General features: G+C 40.4%; 2 protein-coding genes across 4 annotated transcripts in view; one reads left to right on the top strand and one right to left on the bottom strand.

Moving 5' to 3' along the window:
- rgl2 (ral guanine nucleotide dissociation stimulator-like 2) overlaps window positions 1-18,538 on the top strand; it is a 26,968-nt gene extending 8,430 nt beyond the window's left edge. For all 3 annotated transcript variants that reach the window (XM_028426620.1, XM_028426618.1, XM_028426619.1), the window contains 18 exons: window positions 4,663-4,710; window positions 6,004-6,087; window positions 6,166-6,332; window positions 7,326-7,382; window positions 7,861-8,054; window positions 8,802-8,911; window positions 9,425-9,640; window positions 10,192-10,295; window positions 10,795-10,879; window positions 13,137-13,196; window positions 14,521-14,607; window positions 14,705-14,737; window positions 14,963-15,084; window positions 15,226-15,312; window positions 15,535-15,628; window positions 15,810-16,034; window positions 16,197-16,311; window positions 16,384-18,538. In XM_028426620.1, coding sequence (XP_028282421.1) covers window positions 4,678-4,710; window positions 6,004-6,087; window positions 6,166-6,332; window positions 7,326-7,382; window positions 7,861-8,054; window positions 8,802-8,911; window positions 9,425-9,640; window positions 10,192-10,295; window positions 10,795-10,879; window positions 13,137-13,196; window positions 14,521-14,607; window positions 14,705-14,737; window positions 14,963-15,084; window positions 15,226-15,312; window positions 15,535-15,628; window positions 15,810-16,034; window positions 16,197-16,311; window positions 16,384-16,565 — 2,055 coding nt within the window. In that variant the 5' untranslated portion in view covers window positions 4,663-4,677 and the 3' untranslated portion in view covers window positions 16,566-18,538. The remainder of the gene's footprint in view (window positions 1-4,662; window positions 4,711-6,003; window positions 6,088-6,165; window positions 6,333-7,325; window positions 7,383-7,860; window positions 8,055-8,801; window positions 8,912-9,424; window positions 9,641-10,191; window positions 10,296-10,794; window positions 10,880-13,136; window positions 13,197-14,520; window positions 14,608-14,704; window positions 14,738-14,962; window positions 15,085-15,225; window positions 15,313-15,534; window positions 15,629-15,809; window positions 16,035-16,196; window positions 16,312-16,383) is intronic.
- dnase2 (deoxyribonuclease II, lysosomal) lies at window positions 18,251-22,725 on the bottom strand. Its single transcript, XM_028426623.1, has 7 exons — window positions 22,569-22,725; window positions 21,936-22,033; window positions 21,590-21,761; window positions 21,214-21,316; window positions 20,526-20,690; window positions 19,339-19,554; window positions 18,251-19,007 (listed from the first exon to the last, which is right to left on the bottom strand). The coding sequence occupies exons 2-7, from the start codon at window positions 22,031-22,033 to the stop codon at window positions 18,637-18,639; spliced, it is 1,125 nt and encodes a 374-aa protein (XP_028282424.1). The 5' UTR covers window positions 22,569-22,725; the 3' UTR covers window positions 18,251-18,636.

The raw sequence follows: 22,725 nt of genomic DNA, 5'->3' as shown, positions 1-22,725 counted from the left end.
AGTCGTAATCATTTTTCTAAACTGGGGTGTTCTTTTTGTGATCTCTTGGTGCTTGCCTCATTAAAGGTACAGTAATTGCATATTGCTGAAAACACCTAGGATTTTAGTTTTTCTAGCAAAAGCCCACAACAGTCCCAAATCATGTTTTTGTCGTTGTAGTCTAGGTGTTGCTTTGCTTTATTTTTCTGATTTGTTGTATGTTCTATTTGTTGTTGTTTATTCTGTCATCACTGGTACCATCACCTGGAAATCCAAATTGAATCCACGCAGACCAGACTAGTATCTACTCAGAGCAACAGCAGTAGAAATCCTGCAGACCAGCCAAATACTGGCTGAATCAATGTCACTGTCAGTGACACATGTCAGTCATGACTTTCAAGTAAATGTTCTGCATTTATAAGGTGCTTTTCTAGGTACTCAAAACACTTAACTCTACTTTTCATTTGCAAACACAAGCATAGTCACTTTCACACTAGTTGTGCTGCTACTTCCGGTTAACTGTCTTGCCCAAAGAACAGAGATTAAACTACCAACCTCACAGTTGGCGGACAACCAGTCTACACCTAGGCTGGTTTACAATTATGATGAATTATGATTTCCCCAGCTTTGCCTGTAGAAGGGGTGGATATAATTCTTGGTAATGATCTGGAAGGAAGTAGTAGAGTTTGGGCTGATGTTCCCACACCACATGTTGCACAGATGCCTGTGTTGCTCCCTGTAAAGTGGGAGAGAGAGAGTACACAAACATTCTGAGCCAGTGGAGTTGGTAGCAATACCAGCACCTCTTAACGTTTTCTCTGTGATTTGGTCCTTAAACAAACAGCTGATCAATCTCTGAAGCCTTTGATTATCTTTGCAGATTGTGCTGTCTGTTAAGAGTTGGTGACGAAAGCTCCTTGTGACAATGTGGGACATCTGGGCAGACTTATACTTTGATCTTGCATCATGTTTTGAAGACTTGCCACACATACCTATTATTTGATTAGTTCTGCTCCATCCTTGTCCGCTGCTCTAATACTGGGGACCCGTGTGTAAAACCAGCAGGTGAATGGGAGAGAATTAAACAAAGTAGGACTACTTCACCACTGTACTTAAATATTAAAAAGGCAGATCTGTACTTTATGGGAGTATCATTTTTCCTCCTACTTTTACTTTTACTTCACATCATTTTAATGAGTTGAATACTTTTACTCCGATACATTTTTATAAGCCAGCGTCATTACTCGGTGCACAGACACATAGACTTTTCAAGCCGTGCACGTTCTGTACATCACTGAGGCTTAATACTCGCCTGCAAGGGAGGCGGAGGCCGAGAGGTGGAGGTTTCTCAATAGGCCCACAAGTAAGCGGCAGTGTTTGTGTTGTTATTCAGTGAGACGGATGCCTCAGTTACATTGTTCCTCTTTGTCCTGTGTGCTCTTATAATCCCCTGGAAACAGTTTGTTACTGATATGTTGTTGTGCATTACTTATTTAAATCCACAGAGCCTGGTGGCTGTTTGACTGTAGTTATGATTATTGTTACTTGTTTAAGTGACACTAATGACTGTTTCTGCTGTTCTACACCACTCCCTCCATCTACATAGGTAAAGAGACAGAGAATCCATTCCTGTGTCCTCTTTATTCATTTTGGGAGTTGTGGCATTAGGTTGTGCAGGCCTACTGGTTTTGTTGTGTACTTCTAATACTTGAGTACATTTTAAAGACGACAGACTACTTTTAATACTTCAGTATTCTACTCATTTTTTGGTAGATGATCTGTACTTTTACTCAAGTTTGGGTCTTTGGTACTTTTCACATCTCTGGTGGAGGGTTACAAAGTTAGCTGAACACTTCTGAGGCCGTGAAGATTTTGTCAGTACAGTTTTGGCCCATAGATAAAGTAAGTGTAAGGAGTTGCTTTTACAGAGTTTACACTTTTAAGAGCTCTTTTCAAATACATCAATGCAATCCACCACGCAGTCTAATGCCGTTTAAGGCTCTCCATAAGGCCAGTACAGCAAGATCAGCCCCACTTCAGCATTGTAATCAGGCTTACAACAAGCTTGTTGTGTCATCTATGTCTGCAGCTCTCAGTAGTGAACATTTAGTGAAAGTATCTTTACAAGTACAGTCATTAATATTAGAAAATTAACTAAGCTCTTCCAATACCTACTGTGGGTGTATCACAAGCTTGACAAACTTTTGCAGCAGCTTCTTGGACAGTATAATGTTTACAATGCTGGGTCATACTGTGCAATAACCAGTATTGAAATCACTCTATCATTACAAGTATTCCTCTTTCATTCAGTTCTAATTTTTTATACAATGTGTGCTGCTATGACTTGTAGCTGCTGTACCACCAAGAATGTCCCCAAGGACCAATAAAGGATTATCTTATCTTATTACTTTGGCATCTACAACAACTGAGGAACCTTCGGGTCATTTTTGGCTATGTTGAAGATGCTTGAGGTTTTCTATCTGAATAGATCAAATATTGTGTGGTGGAATTGAACTTACATTAGACTATTTAAACATGAAAGCCTCTGAAGTGTGTGTTCTTCGTGATAATATATGACATTAATCCAAAATTATTCTAATTTCATTTTCAAATAAGATGATTTAATTAAAGCTGCAAGCAGCATTGCGGGCCCTCGCGCATCTTGCGATCCGCGGGGTCATCGCAGTCTTCTCTCCTATGCTCTCATCTCCTATACTGTCCTGTGCTATGCTCTCCTCCTCTCATTTCCACAGATATACAACAAGCACATGTTTACAACCAAACTTTCCTGCTACCAGTAGGTGGCGCTATGACCGTATCATCCTATTAGCATATATATCTGTTCAGACTCGGGTCCATAGCAGTACTGTAAGATTTTGTCCACATTGCATAAAGTATATGGGTAGTACTGCATAAAACACAGCGAGTTCCTTTGTAATGGCGAACGGTCAACTTTGAGGCCACTCCCCCGCCACATGGTAATACTTTTGAAAGAGTTTTGGAATGCATCTATTCCCTATGGTGTCCTGAGTAGACACAGTGAATTTCAGCTCAATTGCATGAAGTATGTGAGGCGTGAAAAGTTTTGAAGCAGGGTCAAAAATAGGCAAACAATTGCCACAAAAGTCAAAATGGCGGACTTCCTGTTGGGTTTGGAGGCGGGGTCCAAGAGACTTTTTTGTGCGTCTTGGGGTGATACACATGTGTGCTAATTTTCATGAACCTGTGTCAAACTGGCCAGCGGGGCTACACATTAGGGCAAAAAATACAGGGAGTTCCTTTGTAATGGCGAATGGTCAACTTTGAGGCCACGCCCCCACCACACCGTAAGACTTTTGTAAGAGTTTTGGAGTGCGTCTATTCCCTGTGGTGTCCTGAGTGGACACAGTGAATTTCAGCTCAATTGCATGAAGTATGTGAGGCGTGAAAAGTTTTGAAGCAGGGTCACAAATAGGCAAAAAATGGCCACAAAAGTCAAAATGGTGGACTTCCTGTTGGGTTTGGAGGGGGGGTCCAAGAGACTTTTTTGTGCGTCTTGGGGTGATACACATGTGTGCTAATTCTCATGATCCTGTGTCAAACTGGCCAGCGGGGCTACGCATTAGGGCAATAAATACAGTGAGTTCCTTTGTAATGGCGAATGGTCAACTTTGAGGCCACGCCCCCGCCACACCGTCAGACTTTTGTAAGAGTTTTTGAATGCGTCTATTCCCTATGGTGTCCTGAGTGGACACAGTGAGTTTTAGCTCATTTGGATGAAGTATGCGAGGCGTGAAAAGTTTTGTAGGAGGGTCACAAATCGCCAAAAATTAACAGAAATTTCAAAATTGCGGACTTCCTGTTGGGTTTGGAGGGGGGGTCCAAGAGACTTTTTTGTGCATCTTGGGGTGATACACATGTGTACCAATTTTCATGACCCTACTCAAAACAGGCCAGGGGGGCAGGCAGAAAAACCTATGAAAACACAACATTTTGTGTAGCCAGTAGGTGGCGCTCTATCAAAGCCTCAATATTGTTGTATAGATGTGTTTAGGGTCAGACTCTGATCATACATGTGACATTTCGTACAGATCGGACAGAAAACGAAGAAGTTATAGAGACTTTCTGTGTCCTCAGAAATGGTCAAACTTTGAGGCCACGCCCCGGCCACACCGTCAGACTTTTGTAAGAGTTTTGGAATGCGTCTATTCCCTATGGTGTCCTGAGTGGACACGGCGAATTTCAGCTCAATCCGTTGAAGTATGCGAGGCGTGAAAAGTTTGGCAGCAGGGTCACACATCGCCAAAAATGGCCACAAACCTTCAAATGGCGGACTTCCTGTTGGGTTTGGAGGGGGGGTCCAAGAGACTTTTTTGTGCGTCTTGAGGTGATACATATGTGTGCCAATTTTCATAATCCTGTGTCAAACCGGCCAGAGGGGCTACGCGTTGGGGGCGCTATAGAGCCATTTTTATATGTGCATTTCAAAAGTCAGCAAATTTCAAAATTTTTCGGGCGAATGAATTTTTCTACCAAGTTTGGTGAGTTTTTGGGCATGTTAAGGCCTCCAAAAATGCGATCTCGGAGGGGGAAAAAAAAAAATAATAATCCTAAGGGTTTCAATAGGGCTCTTGCACCATTCGGTGCTCGGGCCCTAATAAACCACATGCTGTTGTTTTGATTACCATATCTCTCCTCCTGCAGGCAGAGCCCTCTCCGATGAAGACCACCTGGTACTGTGGTCTGGATTTGGTAAGGAGGATTGGGTTTTACAGTGTAACATTCATGTTACTATGAGTCAATTATAAAATTGTGCCAGGAACTTTACCTTAAGCTAAAACTTGATTAATTAAGCTACATGTGAGAATTCAGTTCAAGTTAGCTTGATTTTGTTTACACATACGGATTATTTATGTTTTTATTTTCATGTCATTGTCTGATGATGTACACACAGTGGTGTGTAAAAGTGCTCTCTTCGTGATTTGTTTTATGTTTGTCACACTAAAATGTTTCAGATCATCAAACAAATTCAAATATTAGACACAGATAACACAAAATGTCGTTTTTAAATAAAGGTGTCTATTCCCAAGGGGCCCAGTGTGAAAAAGTGATTGTCCCCCTGTTAAAGATAAATGAACTGTGCTGTCACAGCTTCAATTTCTCCAGCCACACCTGGGCCTGATTACTGCCACACCTGTTCTCAATCAAGACATCACCTAAATAGGACCTTCCTGACAAAGTGGAGTAGGCCAGAAGGTCCTCAAAATCCAGACATCATGCTGCCATCCAAGGAAATTCAGTAACAAATGAGAGACATTTAATCTGACCTTTGGCCGTGTGTCTCTGACACTCAAGCCTGGTTGGCTTGTGGAGCTGCGGAAGGCCAAGCAAGCTGCAGCTGGGGCAGTCGTGGAGGCGAAAACTCGGGCCTGGGAGGATTTCGGAGAGGCCATGAAGGAGGACTCAAAGAGATTCTGGGAAACAGTACTTTGGATGATCAGGGGCCGGCCTGCAGGTCAGCATGCAGGTCTGAAGGCAGAGCACCTGCAAAGAGAGAGAGAGAGAACTATGAGGAAGGCAGCAAACACAGTTAATGACATGAATCACTAGTATGAACCAGACCAGAACCAAAATAGAGGAGAGGTGAGAGGGGTTGAAGAGGACAGGGAACTGCTCAGTGGGACTGCAAAAAGAAGACTTTGGAGTTGCCTAGTCAAAGTCCCGACCTGAATCGGATTGGGATGCTGTGGCAGGACCTTAAAAAGGTGGTTCGTGCTCAAAAACCCTCTAATGTGGCTGAATTACACCAATTCTGCACAGATGAGTGGGCCAAAACACAGGGTCATGTTTGGATATTTTCCCCTTTAATAATAAACACCTTCATTTTGTGTTTACTTGTGTTATTTTTGTCTATTAAAATTTGTTTGATGATCTGAATCATTGATGTGACAAACATACAACAAAATAAAAAACCACAAAGGGGACAAACACTTTTTCAAACCACTAGGATAAAGTTTAACTTAGTTCTTGGTTTCTCTGCTTCAGTCCACTGTAGTGGAGGAAGAGGAGGATGGAGTGATCTACACAGTTGTGGTCAAACAGCAGCATGCTGTCCCCACTAGTCCGATGGTAAATTTATGAATGCCATGCCACATAGATCTTATAAACATCTCATATTCAAAATAACCTACTCCTCTTTCCTTCCAGTCAGCAGTTTCTCGCTCACAGTGTGTGAAAGCAGGGACTGAGGAGAAGCTGGTGCTTCACCTCCTCCACTCATTTTCTATGGGAGACTCTTCCTTTGTCACTATCTTCCTCTCTACCTACCGGTCCTTCATCTCCACAGAGAGAGTGTTGGACATCCTCACTGACAGGTACAACTGACATTTATCTTATTATTAAAATCTTTTTTTCTAAAGTGCAGCAGTTGTTAACTTGTGTGGTTGGTTTAGTGCAATCTGAGGTAGTGAAATTTCAGACTAAAGACAGACAGTAGGCCTATATTTAGTGTATTATCAGTACTTGATCAAAGAATAGACATCACAACTAGAAGCCTTAAGCAGATCAAGCGAAGAGTGCCTCTGTGTGAATAATCACACACCATTTGGGACACCCTCAAACACACTTTAATATTAGGCTGCTGAAAATATCTTGCTGCAGGAGAGACACATCTCTGTAATACAAATCTTTACAGAACAGGAAAAAGACTTCAAAATACGTAATAGAGTCACATGGAGTTGCTCATTCACAAACATGCTAAATTAAGTTACAGCTTTGTACAGCTCGTGTCACCGCTTTAAAAGAAATCAACATTTTGTTATTTCATGGATAATAATGATAAAATATGGGAACTTTCTGAATGGCCTGTAGTCACCATGCTAATCAATACACTGTCACACTAGCAAAACGAGCCACACAGCAAGGTGCAACATTAAAGTTTCAAGAAAAGGCTCATGTCAATACTACCGATCTGTTCTTGTAAAATGGCTGGGGTGTTTTGGGTATAAATTCTTCCACAACACAATGCTTAAAAGAAACAGAGGAGCAGCTCAAGAATGAAAATAACTAAACAACCTCCATAAAATGTTTGCATACATGTAGAAATGATGTCTTCTCAATGGCAACACCAGGCAAACACCAATAATGGAACACAAAGCCCAGTGTAACTATAGGACAACACCTCTGCTAAAAAAGCCTTTAGTCATATGTCTTTATCAACATGTTGCCAATCACTTTAGGAAGGACATCGCACCTTTAGTCATATACGTGCTTTTCCCATGTTTTACACCACACATGCACATACTGTGAATTGAGTGATACTATCAAGCATTTTGCTGCTTTATGAACTTTGTCTTTTTTGTTCACAGATTAGAGAACCCTCCTGGGGACAGCAAGAGAAGCCATGTCAGACAATCTTTCAACAAGTGGGTTTTGAAAAATGCAGCATCTTTGTTTGTGACTTATATAAGTGAGGAGTTGTATACCATGGCTAATCCTCTAGTTGAACTTTTTGAGAGACTACTTTTTGCCAGGCAGTGTTTCTTACTGTGGAAAATAAATAGTAAGCAATGTAACATTGTAATATTAATAATTTGATGTAGCCAACACATCAACTTGCCTATGATTCCATATATGCACCTCCTGCTGTTTGTTGCTGGACTGGTAGGGTAGTGTTGAAAGATCAACAGTACATTACTCAACAATGCTAAAATGCTCTGCAGAGCTAAGGTGAACTGCAGGAGAGCAAAACTGCTCAGAGTTAAACAGTGTCAAATCACACTTACCTATGTTAGCCTTCTACATGATATTGGATATACTGGATATATAAGGAAATTCTTTTAACACACAATGAATACCTGATGACCAAGAGACATGCTTCTTTCTTTCTCTCCTCCCTTATAGAGCAGTGTGCACAGTGTTTAGCACATGGCTGTCAGAGTATCCTGAGGACTTTAAGAATCTGGGGCAGCCCTCTCGACTTCTGCGACTGGCTCCCCTCCTCCCGAAGGATTCATCTGCAGTTGATCTCCGCAATTCCCTCCTCAGGATAGCTGAGGAGCTCAGTGAGAAAGCCCTGCTACCTGACACCCATGAAGGTCTGTATTTTAAACAGGGATAAAAGTTTACATTAAAGGAGGATTGGAGATAGAACAGTTGCCAAATATATATTATAAATTAAAGGTAGGGTAGGAGATTTTCTTTCTTCTTTCTTTTTGTTAAATTAGTGTAACTTCTCTTTACAATCCGACAGCAACCGATTAGTTCGGCAATTTCATTTTAAAACGAAGAATATGAATCATCTGTGGAAGCTATAAAACTCTAAAAACATCAGCCAATCCTAGTAGGCGCACCTGCGTGTAGAGTTGGCTGGTTGTCACTCTCTTCCTGCTCTACCTCTACCAGAGAGGTACGTGCATGATGGCCGAGGTCACAGACTGGTTGGGAGGCGTGGCTTCGGGGTGAGCTCCGAGAGAAAGGGGCGTGTGTTTACTTTCAAAATCTCCTACCCTACCTTTAATAAATACGAGATATATATATATATATATATATATATATATATATATATATATATATATATACTATAAATTCATATATTTAACTCATATTGAGTTGTTGTTTCTTCTTTTGTCTCATCCTTTAATCTTGAGGTGAATGTAAATTATCTTTTATTTTAGGAAAGTAAATTATTAACGTTTTCTTAACTGGCTAGAAAACTCTACCACAACTTTATAAAACAACTTCATTATTATATTGAACACTTCTAGCTTATGTGATCTAAAGGCTAGCAGATTTTCAAAGGTACACACGAAGCCATTTTTATTGAGCTAAATTACTCCTTGCAGATCAGGCCAGTTTCACCAGCTCTTCTGCTGATGCCTCCAAGTTTGAGCCTACCAGCGTCCTGGGATTCCCTGCGGCGCTCATTGCTGAGCAGCTCACCAAAATAGAGACTGTGAGTTAACCTTTAAGACTGAGGGAGTACAACAATAAAGTCCTTACATTAACAAATATTTGGTTTGTTCTTACAGCTGTACCTGTACTTCAAGCAGCATTTACTTTATCATATTTTCTGTTGTGATAAATTTACATTTTCTATCCTTGACCCTTCATGCTTCTAACAAACAAACAGAAATTTAAACTATCAGCAGAAAATTAGTGGACAATCTCCTTCTACCACTATAACTGATATTGCACATGTTGCATTGTACTGATGGTTTTCTTTCTATAGATCATATACATATTATTCTTGACTTATATGCTATATTGTACTTTATTTTTAAAGGGTTAGCCCTTTAACTGCATTCATAGTGAAATGCAGATAAAGAATTATATTGTACATCAAGGCGTGTTTCTTTGCTGTGGACATGACAATACATGCTTTGATTTTGTTTCACATTTAAGGTCAGATAGTTTAACTACAGATGTTTCAGAAATTAAGTGTTTATGCAGATTTCTCTTGTTTCAGGAGCTTTTCGTCGGTCTTGTCCCGTACCATTGTCTGGGCTCCCTGTGGTCTCAGAGGGACAAGAAAGGGAGGGAAGGAGTTTGTTGGTCAGTGCGGGCCACCATACGTCAGTTCAACAAGTTGGCCAATGCGGTTTTAGCATCCTGCCTTTATCCTACAAAGTTGCGCAGCCAGCAGAGGGCCCGACTCCTGGAGAAATGGATCAGTGTGGCAGAGGTCAATATAACAAAGTGCAAAGAAATATTTTCAATCTATTGGGTTTGATATGTCATTCATCGATATGATCTGGGGTGTCAAGGCTTCCAAAAACAACCAATGATGCATTTTTCTTCCTCACTAAATATGATATGAGTCTCCAATTCCAGTTGTGGACATTCCATAATTTAGAGGACGTGGAAGATTAAATAAAAGAAAACAGCTATGCAGTAGTCAATTCTAGTGCTGAGTGATGTACAACCTCAAGGCAAAGAGAACATTTTAATCTACCCACTGTGACATATTAACTAATAGTTTCAATTGTTTTAATTGTGCACAGTAACCATCTGTTAAAATATTGAAGACCTAGTAGCAGGTTCACTGCAAAAGTACTGTCCCAGAGTCACCCTTACATTTCTCTTAGGACAAGGTTCTGCACCGGTATATGTTATTCAGCACATCAGAGTGACTGTGTAACTGAACTCCAGCTGGACTCAGTTATCAGTGTGTGCATGAGTGTATTAAAATAGTATATATCAATGAGAGCATTCTTCTTTATCTGTACTTAACAGGAGTGCCGGGCCAGGAAGAACTTTTCCTCACTCTACGCCATTGTTTCTGCTCTGCAGAGCAATCCCATTCACCGGCTGAAGAAGACATGGCAGGAAACTGACAGGTGTGTGGCTGAATGACTCTCAGGACTGCCCAAGGGTAATTCTTAAAATCTCATCCATGCCAGCACTGTTTTTAAAAGGCAATATTTCTCCTAACCTACAAACCCTTTAATCATGCTAAATGCATGCTTTTAAAATATAGCCAAACACTAAACAAATGTTACAATCAATAGTGATTTGGGATTGTGATATAGAATAGAATAGGCTTTTGTTGTCATTGTAACATGCCACATGTACAGCGAATTGTAATTTTAACTTCATGCCTCAATAACTTCATGTCTTAATATAAAACATTCTGTAAAAATGTTTTTACTAACTGTAAACAAGAACAATGTAAACAGACCGACTATGAACTAATTGGTATTAACTATGGTAATAACTATGATTTCCTGACTCTTGAGCTGTGTTTATGCAAAATATCTTTACTACATTTCTGCAGGTCAAATAATATGAGAAGAGAAAAGAGCGTTGAACTGTCTGATCTCTGTAATTACTTCACAGAGAGGTGATGAGGAGATATGAGGACTTGTCAGAAATTTTCTCGGACAAAGACAACTACTCCCAGAGCAGAGAGCTCCTGAAGGAGGTAAGCTGTTATCCAAATAAAGAACACAAGTGTAGTTGTTAGCAGAAGACTGTATGAATGTGATTATTTTCTGGCATGCAATGGAATCGGTAAAAGTTCCCATTGTACTGGAAGTAGGTGGTGTTCAGGCAGAGGTCCAGCAGGTCACAGATGTGGTCTGGCGTGAGGTTGGTTCTTTCCTTGAGTGTGCTGTCTTGTGTGAGGCATCTCCTTACCATCTCTGTGGCTTTTGAGGTTGGGATGTAGGTGAACAGGGAGGTGACGTCAAATGAGCCCATGGTGTCGTCTGGGTCCATTTGGACAAGATCTGAATGGACCCAGACGACACCATGGGACATACAATGGGAAATTTTACAGACAGAAGCATGGCTGTGTGATGGGCCCACCTGTGTCTCCAATTGTGGCCAACCTTTACATGGAAGAAGTGGTTTAGATATGTGGATGACACCTGGGTCAAAATTAAGAACCATGAAGTGGAACGGTTCACAGGACACATCAACGCAGTGGACAGTAACATCAAGTTCACTTGGGAGGACACCAGGGACAACAATCTGGCCTTCTTGGACTGCACAGTACACATTGAGGAGGACAGGAGCCTCAATGTGGAAGTGTACAGGAGACCCACACACACGGACCAGTACCTGTCTGTTGTTTGATTCACACCACCCACTGGAACACAAACTGGGAGTCATCAGGACCCTGCAGCACAGAGCACAAACTGTACCCACCAGCTCAGTGGGGAAGAAGAAGAAGCAACACCACATCAGGAAGGCCCTGCAAACCTGTGGCTACCCCAAGTGGGCACTCATCAAAGCCCCAAAAACAAGACCCTCTAACAAGAAGAAGGAGAACAACCAATGGAGAAAGAACATCTCCATTCCATATGTTTCAGGAGTATCAGAGAAACTCTATAGGATCTTCAACAACCATGACATCCCATGACAACAGTGAGACATAAACTGGTTCACCCGAAGGACAAGATTCCCAGGGAGAAACACAGCAATGTGATATATGCAGTCCAGTGCAGTGAGGAATGCTCTGATCTGTACATTGGAGAAACTAAACAACCACTCTACAGAAGAATGGCTCAGCACAGGAGAGCCACCTCCTCAGGACAAGACTCAGCTGTTCACCTCCACCTCAAAGAGAAAGGACACTCCTTTGAGGACAACAATGTCCACATCCTAGACAGAGAAAAAAGATGGTTACAAAGAGGAGTCAAGGAAGCCATCTATGTTAAGCTGGAAAAACCTTCCCTTAACAGAGGTGGTGGTCTCAGACATCATCTTTCTACCACATACAATGCAGCTTCCATCCATTCCCAGGAAGTTTCACATGAAGTCACATTCTCACAGCAAGAACAATGGGCTGTCAACCAGTCCCCCTCCGGCAGTCTCATAGTCGTTAGCCAGTCGTTAGACACACCTGGCACAGTCAGCCAGATCATCACTATTGTCTGTAAGTTTTACCCAAACCCACCCACTGAGGTCTGCAACCACATATAAACCATGTTTCCCCACCAAACAATTAGAACTGATGAAGCTGCTTGGATGAGCAGCGAAAGGTCCAGAGGTCTTGCTTCAATCTTCTATACAACTGTAATGTTCCAAAAACTGCAGCTCCTCAAATGATCATTTATGTTTAGCTCAAAGTGAGTCTGTTCCCATAGACCTCCATGTGTAATAATTACAATTAATCATACTTGATTTTAACAAGCTCTGTAACACACCACCACTTTATTGGTTTATGGGTTATTTACCTCCTCTTGTTAGATAAGTGGGCAAACACATTATTGTGTCAGTGCATGCATTGTCTTGCTCTGGTAGCACCTGTCAAAATTGCTAGGAGGTTTGGACTCAAAGAAGAGTTAGATTCAGTAGTAGAAATAAGTGTTCCTAGGCTAGGGTTACACAAAAGGCAGGCCAACAGGGCAATGGTACAAAAGTCCAGGCCGGAGATACACGATACAGAAATACAATACACAAAAACAATCAATACAGGTACCAAAGGGAGCAGACAAAAGTCAAAATCCAAAAACGGTCAAACCCTAGGAAATCACTAGAAAGATGATTGCTGAACGCTTGGAATAAAGACACAAGACGATCTGGCAAGAAGTGAGGGGAGACTGTGTGAGACACAGACTAAATACAGGAGGAAAGGGAAGACAATCAGACACAGGTGAAACACATTAGGGTGGGGCAGGTAATCAGCGTCATCAGAGACCACATCCCATTTTTTTTCTTTTTTCGTCTTGCAGGAGGGGACATCAAAGTTCGCCAACGTTGACAACAGGCTCAACAACCGACACCTCACCAAGGTTAGTGCAGTGAAAATTCAGCAATCAGCTGTAGGTAGCTGAATCAACTTCTCTTTAAAGGCATCTCTGTCTGAGCTCACAAGCTGAGTTTAACATTTGAAAGTTATTCTCCTTATTGTAAAATCAGTAAACAAGAACATTTTAAAAAGCTTCGGTAATAGACAAGCAACTTAAAATGACCGTTTTCCAGCAAAACCTCAGATCTGCCTGAACATAAGAGAAGTATATTCACTAACTTTACAGCCCACATCCTGGATGAATATCAAACATTCTAGTCTGAAGGGTTGTACACCCCTACCAGACTTTATGATGATGTAAGACCCTGCAAAAGTCATTAAAATTGTACAAATTGGAAAACAGGGACAAATATGAATGTGACTCATTTTTTTTCAGACGTATTTAGTAATTAATATACAATATTAGCTTTGCTAAGCATCGATTTAATGTCATTCATCAGAATCAGAATCGTGTTTATTGCCATGTAGGTGAAGAGGATTCGCATTACTTGGAATTTGCCTTAGTGATTGGTGCATACATAAAACGTATAGTAATTAACATGGAATGAGATAAAACTAAGATAAAAAATAAGGTCAAAGTAAAACAAGGTAAACAATGTAATCTAAAAGTAAGGCTATAAATTGACATGACATAACAGACATACAATGAACAGAACAGAACATGAGTGGTGGTTTTAATTGCAAACATACACAGCAACAACAGGACACCAGACGGTCCACCTCCCTCCTGTAAGTGGACACATCCCCATCTGAGATGAGTCTAATGAGGGTGGTGTTGTCTGCAATCTTAATCAGCTTGACAGACTGGTGGCTGGAGGTGCAGCAGTTGGTAGAAGGGAGAAGAGCAGAGGGGAAAGTACACAGCCTTGGGGGGTACTGGTGCTGATGGTCCTTGTGTCCGAGACATTCTTCCCCAGCCTCACATGCTGCCTCCTGTCTGTCAGGAAGTCAGTGATCCATCAGCAGATGGAGTCAGGCACATGCAGCAGGCACATGATTTATGTTGAATCAGGTGGAATTTATTAACTCATAACATTCTAAGCACGAGTAGTGTTTTCTACACTTAGACACTGGTACCTTGTGCTAAACAGGGGGTTGTAACAGTGTGTTTTTAAAGGGGAGAGGGAATCGACCAAGCAGGAGCACAGCGTGAAATCAACAGTGAGCGGTCAGTGTATGTGAATCCTGAGCAATCATTTGAGAAATAGCCACAGGCAGTTGCTCTAAAATCCCTTGCTGTGTGCTTTTTACCTTTCTTAAGTATAAACCTCTGAGAAACTGATGCTTTTTTTCAAAAACTTTTACAGTCCAGTGCCCGAGGCACTGTGCCCTACCTGGGTATCTTCCTTACAGACCTCACCATGCTGGACACAGCGATCAAGGACAGGCTGGATGTAAGATAATCTCATTTCTGTGTCACTTCCCATGGAAGTTGCATCAGTATAATACAATTTGAAATTAAGTAAACACATCCTGTCACTCCTTTTGCAGAATGGCTACATCAACTTTGACAAAAGGAGAAGGGTGAGTTTTGCAATAAGTTTTAGTTAGTGAGAGACACAGGTAAGAAATGATACACACTTCAGTATTACCACATGGGGAATAAAAGAAAGAACAGGAGTCACGCAGTATCTGAGGGGGAAATGGTTAGGTGGAGGGTGTTCCTATAAAGATGAAAACATGCCTAGCACTTGATTAGCATTTTTTTTAATTAAGAAACTTTGTGGTGATGTGGTCCTTTGTTAACAGGAATTTGAGGTCTTAGCACAAATCCGGCTCCTACAGTCTTCCTGCAAAAATTGCGTTTTCACCGCTGATGAGGCCTTCATACAGTGGTATAACAGCATACCTACACTAACAGAGGAGGAAAGGTACAATCTAAAATCCCTTGCTGTGTGGGGATTTTCAGTGTACATTCTGGTTCAGTCATTGATAAGAATAACAGAAATGGAATTAATAAAATTGTGTTGGTTGAAATTTGATATTCAGTTTCAACAACTTGTCTTTTGCAGTTACAAACTGTCCAATGAAATTGAGGCACCCTGTGAACCAAGTCCCCGTAGTCATACACCGACAGTCATCATCACACAGTGCCCAGAGTAAGCTATACAGGGAAATAATAAATGATAATAATGCCAGACTGCAGGCAAGTTTGCTGCTACCAGTTTATAAATGTAAAAAAATGTTTTGATGTTGTGTTGATTCAACACAACAATTTGAAATAGAATTTCATGAATAAATAGTACTGTAAATGATTAACTGGGATGAAGAAAATGGTCTGTTTTTGCAGCCTCAAGGTAAATGTGTTTGTGTGTTTACAGTCTGAGCACCTCCCAGCCCAACCTGGCTGGAGACAGTGACAGCCTCTTTGACTTTCAATCACCAGTCAATAACCTACTCTCAAAACTCACAAAGGTAAATTAATATACTCGGCAAGCCAGTAAAAAGAAGGATCTAAATGACTGAATCTGAAGATATAGACCTCAAAATTAACAAAGTTTGCATTTGCATTAGCTTACTAGTTCACAGATGTTGATATACCTTTTTGCTTGGATTTACATTTGCAGTGTGTATGATTATTGTTATTTTTATACAGCATATGAGATCACCATCTGTGTCTTGTCTGGATGTTGACACTTCTCTTTCTACCAATGAAAACACCCCAACCGCACTTCATCCATCCACTCCAACAAAATCACACCGCCGGTCAGCTTCCTGTGGCAACAACCCTTCCAATAACATCCAAGGGTCTGGGCCTGACATGCGTATCGTCAGGATACGGATGGATCTGCAGGATGGAAACCTGTATCGAAGCATTCTGGTACAAATTCCAGCCCTCCTTATTTAGAGCACGCTATACCCACAGCTTTCCTGGCGGTCTGTGTAGTCTTTAGAATCAGTTTCAGGAACTGTGATCCCAGAATAATCTTAGTGCACATGAAGCTGTCCCATTGACATTATTATTCTAATCTCTTACCTCAAGGTTACAAGCAATGATAAGACCCCTGCTGTGATCCACTCTGCTTTAGAAAAGCACAATCAGGACCCCAAACAGACATCCAGATATGAGCTGATCCAACTTCTGCCTGAAGGAAAAGGTAAAGGCATTCTATTCAGAAAATCGAACGTTTCATTAAATCTTGTTCATTATTATCTTCTCTTCTTTGCAGAACTGGTCATTCCTGCAACAGGAAACGTCTTCTATGCCATGACATCGTCTAGTGTTGACTTCCTCTTGAGAAGGAAAGGTGGGAACACTCCGCTTGGCTCACTGTCAAACAGCCCAGAGATCAGTGCCACTTTTCCTCGAATCAAGGCCAAGGGGAGGAGACTGGTGCAGACTCTGTTTTGACAGGCATGCCCCCACAGACTCTAAATGTGGCCTTGTTTGTGCAAAAACAAAACAAAAATCTACAATATGCTTTTTTCTGATGTTCTACCAAGTTTGTTCCCAACCAGAACACAGATAACAGGTCTTTTAATGTGCGACTCCATTAAGTAAGGCATGGCTGACATTTCAGACCGGAAGCTGCTGTGTTAAACACTGCCTGTTTTCTTATTTCAAATAATATATGCATCACTAACTTACACCCAGAGGAGGAGCCTTTAACTGAGTGCTTTTGGTACCAACTCCCAAGTCCCTGTCAGTTAGCACTTTTTTATTCCAACTCAATGAATAAGAGCTAATACAAATTGGTAAAACGTACAAGAAAATGCCCCAACTGTGACTGACTTTTTCAAACAAAGTAATTAATTATTGGTTAAAGCATGCTTCTTCTATGATGCAGTGAAAGTATTAAGACTTTTTTGTTTGTTTAGTGTATAGAGATCTAAAAAGATATGAACACAACAAAAACAGAATTATTGTAGCAAAACACTGAAGCAAGTTAAGTGAACATAGAAAAAAATCTATACACTGTCTGCAAGATGTCCCACTCAAAATAACCTTAAAGCTGCAATAATTTTTATCATAACTTATTATAATGCTATTTCTTTCAACATGTATGGAGGGCTGCTATGGTTTTCAGGCTCTTTAACCCACTTGTTTTGCTTTTACAGTCAAGAATGTTATCTGCAACTATAATTGACCTTCTGTTCATGGTGCCTTTACACAGAGAAACTGAAGACCAGAGTTTAGAAACTCTCTCTCTCAGTTGACTGTTCAAACCTGCAGTTCTTCAACTAGACACTGAAGCCCCATAGACCTTCATGTTACAATGACCAGCTTTACAGCAAAAAAGAACTTTGAGGTTAGGTCTCTATAGATAACAGACAACAATACAATTGTACAAGCGTACTATTACTTTGTCTAAATGATATTAAAGGGTGTGTCACTTCTTTGAGAGACAGGTCGGTGCCATCACAGAGCACACATTTTCAGCGTGGTGTCACCTCCCCTCACACCAACTGCCAAGATGATGACTACAATCACCGCACTGAACCTTAAAACTGGAATTTAGGAAACCTTTGGGGAGTTGTAATGGAGGATGAATCTGTCTACGTACAGTGCATAATTTCACAACACAAAAGCCCAGGTCTCTACACTGGATGTAGGCATGTGGTTCTTCTGACACCTAGTGGACAACAAAATGATTATTGCAGTTATTTTATCACCATTAAACCAACAATTCCAAGGAAAAAAAGATCTCAAAAATTACACAGCCATATTTTTCAGCAACCTAGAAGGATACAGCTTTATTATTGTTTACACAAGCCATGCAAAGCCTCCATTCTGACTTCATTTTTTGATTTAACATGTTACAAATACACAACCTCTTTGAAGTGAGTCCTTTGACTTCTGGTCGTCATGTCCTGTGCTCAGTGCCGCTGAGGCTGCTACATTGGCTGAGGCATGAGCATGCCAGGGCCAGAAAGAGGATGTCATGTGCTAGTGTAACGCTATGCTACTGATTATTTTAGTGCCTTTCTCTTCTGGGTGCTCACTTTCTCATGTTTATAATGTTTACACATGGAGGACGTACAACCACCTCTGGTGTTGTATAGTTTCACATCAAAGATATTTATGCACTACATGTCTTCTTTTGATAAATTTGCTTTAATATGAATGTTCAGTGGTCTTGGCTGACACACTGTAACAGATTTTCCAATGTTGCAGGGTAAAAAAGCAGTTTCTACATGTCTAACACATGTGTACTTTTCTTGTGGATAAAGTAAACAAACACATTGTTTGTATATTCATCTTGCTTTAAGTCTTTCTATTCAGATTCCAGACAGTCAGTATCATTATCTTCAAGCTATTTTAAGGTCCAAGTGAATGTTTGTACAATTGTGATAAAATCTAAAGCACATAACAAAAGACCCGAACTCTCTCAAGTTATTTTAATTTCTGTGTTGTTTGGACTCATGTTTTGAGTCATACAAGACTCCAAAGTTCAAGAAAATGATATGGCACTTGAAGGGTGTCAACACTGAACTGTTCCTCCTCCACAAGCCTCACACTCCAACGCTGCTGTCCGGTAAGCCTTCCACACTACTGGATCTTGCAGACACACAGTGCCTCCCCCTCGCTTCTCTTCTGCCTCATTCCGGTTTATGTCCCCAACACACACCCAGCCTCCTCCAGATTTATGCCCAGCTGCCTTGGGACTAACCGCCCACTTGGAATGGTCCTGGCTAGCTTTGAAAGTGAATGTATCCCCTGGGTTGATGCGTGTGATGTCCAAGACCTTCCAGCCCAGGGAACAGTTAGAGGGGAGGATGCCCCTGGAGCGAATCCAGAACTGGACCAATAGGTCTGACTTAAGGGTTGGGGCCACCCAAGCATGGTACAGGTCTGAAAATGAAGGGAGAAGCTTTGAGAACATGTGTTGTATTTCCTGTCTGAATGGCATTAAATCATTTGATTTTTGGAACATAAAGCATGGAAAATGATTAATGTGAATACGAAGCTCTCACAGTTGTTTATGGTAAACTATTTACACTCCATATAAATGCATTCACCCTGATGTTTTTCCCCTTTATTGCTTTTATGAATGGATTACTTTATATGTGTGTTTGTGTGTAAGGAAAAAATATCCAAGGAAGTATATGTTATTTAACTGCACAGAAACTGAAAGTTAAAATCAAATGTGAACAACTATTTATTAAGTTCTCTGAAGTCTTACCATCATCAAACAAAGCTCCTTTGGCAAAGCTGATGAAGTTGGTGCCACCCTGTGAGGTCAGTGTGACACTGCGATTGGATGCCAGTTTGACACGGGGAACAATTTGACTGGACAGATGTTTTCTACAGACATCAGCCAGAGCAGGCAACAGGGATGCCAAGGACTCTGGGATGTTGCAGTCGTAAACATTAGGTTCATTGATCTGCAGCTGCTCTCCTGTTGTTCCAAACAAATTAGATTAATGGTGCTTCTGTTTGTTATGTAAATAAACAATACTGATCCCATTGTACAAAGACTAAACATTCTGAGGGGTATTAAAAAATGAATTCAAATTGCTCTTGGCCTATACAAATGTAAAGTTAAGATACAAACAAAAGCTTCTATACATTCTTTAAATATTTCTGGAAGTTAAACAACAACAACAAAAACAATTCACCCTAAGGCAATGTTAATATTAAAGTGCAACTATGCGCTTTTTGGTTGAAAAATAAGACGTAATGATAGCTGTGATCACCCCTCTCTGTTTGACCAATCACTTACACACAGCAAGTCCACATCAACATCTCAACAACTGGAAAGATGAGGATCAGATAAAGGTAAATTCCTGCCACAACACGAGGGCCAGCATCTCTATGGTTACATACCTCAGTCTAATTACATTATCCCAGGCACTGCCATAGCAACTATGCCAGCTGCTAGATCTGCCAAGGAGATGCAGAGGCAGCAGGGTGACATGGTGATGACACCTGTTCACACTGTTTATTTAGAGCAGGAGGTTATTTTTGTGCCAATATTTATCAGTGACTGGATTATTAAGTAAGTACTGGGTGACAAAGCAATAATTCCTGTTAAAGATTAATAATACTACTCTGGCACAAAAGAGGTTTTCCCTTTAGTGAAAAAAAATACTTATTTACAGAAAATACATTTCTAGTAGTTTTGTCACAATGGATTAAATCTTCATGCAAAACAAAAGGTTCCCTGAAACACTGTTTTGCAACAGTTTTTGCTTGGTAACTCAGTGGCATTGCAGTTTTTAAATTCATCTTGAGTTTTTTTCAGTATTTTAAGTCCTTTCCCCTTCCAGCTCTTTGCAGTAGAATACCATTCATTTACATGTGCTCAACATTCTCATTAACTGCACTCCACTGCTGCAAAGACGTTGTACAGCATAACTTCAACCTTACCTATAGTCTGGAAGGCATCGAGTGGGTAGGTAACGCAGATAAAGTTCTGCCCATTGATTACACCACTGCTAGGGTAATAATACTGCCCTGTCTTTTGTGTGGCAGGGAAGAGAGGGGTGCTGTGGACCAGCCAGAATCCCTGATTTTTATCCAGCAACAAAACACCTGCAGCAGAGATATGAAACAGGTCCAGATGGTTAATGTAGACATTAAAATCAATATTAAAATGACACTGTACATAACATAATATTTAAATTGATAGCTTTGTGGCACAGAAATAGTCCATCTTAAAAATATATTTATTTGACATAAAAAACCTAAAAATCCTATTTTTACACCAGCAGTCATAACAACGTTCCATAAATGCAGCCCTTATACAGAAATGTATTTTTACCTTATCCCCAACTGTTTTTGTCCTGATAATTTTTCCCGATAGAACTTAAAGGGTCAATTTATGTCTGAAACACTGTTCCATGCCAATTCATTTCCTGTTTCTTCTCCACATTCAATCTATTATATGTCATCTGTTATGTCTGGTGAATATCAACAAACATATAAAACATATTGAGTACATATTACAGCTAACTGACTGTAAATAAAAGTCAACTACTATCTGAGATTCAGATTGTGGGTATTATGTCATACCTTTGTAGGCTAATCTAATGTACAGAAAAGCTGTACTATTCACCTTTTGTGTGCCCCGCTCTGCTTTCACCGTTCTCAACCAATTTGGCACCAAAGTCCTCAGATGGCTCCTGGTCATTGTAGAGGATGTATGCAACCTCTGTGTTCTGTGTAAAAATTGCAGAAGTATGTTTTACATACAATAAATATGGGAGCAAAAAAAGTCAACAAAATGATAATAACTTTAGGTAAATTAAATATATGTGCACACCAGCTGTGTCAAGAGGAATACATGTTTAAAATAATTTTAATAATTTTGAGTGGTAAAAATCTAATTTCTGAAGAACCTGAGTTGATCATGTACTGAATAAGGAACTGAGAAAGTTTTAGAAATACACTGCCTTTCATTGGGGGGTTAAAATAGGAGAAGTAAAACTGACCTTTCCCTGTGAGTACAGCTGTCCAACAGTCCTCCCCAGTGCTCCTGTGGTGTCATTCAACGAACCCTTCCCCTCAGTCCAGCCTTCACTGCCATTTTCCAGCAGTAAATACATCTCACCTGCTATGGGGGATTTTCTGCCATGTTCTTTTGGGAGCTTGTATATATAGAACCTGAGAAAAACATAAAAGAAATAAAAGAACTGCCTACTTACTTATTGAGGTTTATTTGGTAAAAAATGAAACATTATTTAGGCTACTCCTTTAGTTTTCTAGGATTCATGACACCAGATTCAAAACAAATGTATGAAGAAGCATATCTGTAACTGATCTAGGACCATGCATTACCAATCAGTGGCATCTCCGCCATCATTGTAGCAGCTGATGGGTGAGGCCTCGCTACCCAGTAGCACACAGAGGATCATCCAGGATAGAAAAACAAGCATCTAACAACACAAGGCAGACGACAAATAAATATGTGTAGAAATATTCTGCTATAAGTAAGAAAAAAGTCTAGCATTCAAGCAAGTTTACTTGAAATATTAATAGAAGTACAAAAGTGTTGATATCAAGTCCCAAATAAGTGCTTCACAAAACTACAGGAGCTCACTATACAGAAAGAGAATCATTTAAAATGTGACCATCTAATAGGCTACAGCTGTTCTGCAAGTAGCTCAAAGTAAAAAGAAAAGAAAGAAACAAAAACATTGTGCCAATTAAGACACAAAATGTACTTATTTTATTAGTCAACTTATTTTAGTTCTTGATATTAAAATTAGGCCACTAATAAATATAAGTCGTCTTAGCCTTAGTCATTGAAGGTACAGAGACAATAAACAATACTGAGAATAGGAACTGAAAACTCTGCCTAACACTGGATATCAGTATTAATCGCAGCAGGTGTCAGTCGCAACCAACGGCATGATTTACGACAGTGAAGTCAACACACCTTCAGTTAACAATATTTTATTTGTACATCACCTTCTTTGTGTTGCCCGCAGATTTGTATTTTATCTTTAGGTTGAACAATCACTGCTACCTCCCCTAAAGTCCTACTTCCTTGTTTTCGTCCGTGCTAAGAATACCCGGATGGGACAGTCTAACAAGAGAGCGTGCTTTTCGGAGCATGGCGGTTTAA

The sequence above is a fragment of the Parambassis ranga genome, chromosome 16 (assembly GCF_900634625.1).
Source record: "Parambassis ranga chromosome 16, fParRan2.1, whole genome shotgun sequence".
Taxonomy (NCBI): Eukaryota; Metazoa; Chordata; class Actinopteri; family Ambassidae; genus Parambassis; species Parambassis ranga.
The sequence above is the reverse complement of the archived record's forward strand: the minus strand, read 5'-3'. Positions and strand labels throughout refer to the sequence as shown.

Excerpts from the sequence above, each read along its gene's own strand:
- dnase2 (XM_028426623.1), bottom strand. The coding sequence starts at position 22,033 with ATGCTTGTTTTTCTATCCTGGATGATCCTCTGTGTGCTACTGGGTAGC. Across the intron at positions 21,317-21,589 it reads AGCTGTACTCACAGGGAAAG|AACACAGAGGTTGCATACAT; the intron begins GTCAGTTTTACT and ends ATTTTTACACAG. Across the intron at positions 20,691-21,213 it reads CAGAGCGGGGCACACAAAAG|GTGTTTTGTTGCTGGATAAA; the intron begins GTGAATAGTACA and ends TCTCTGCTGCAG.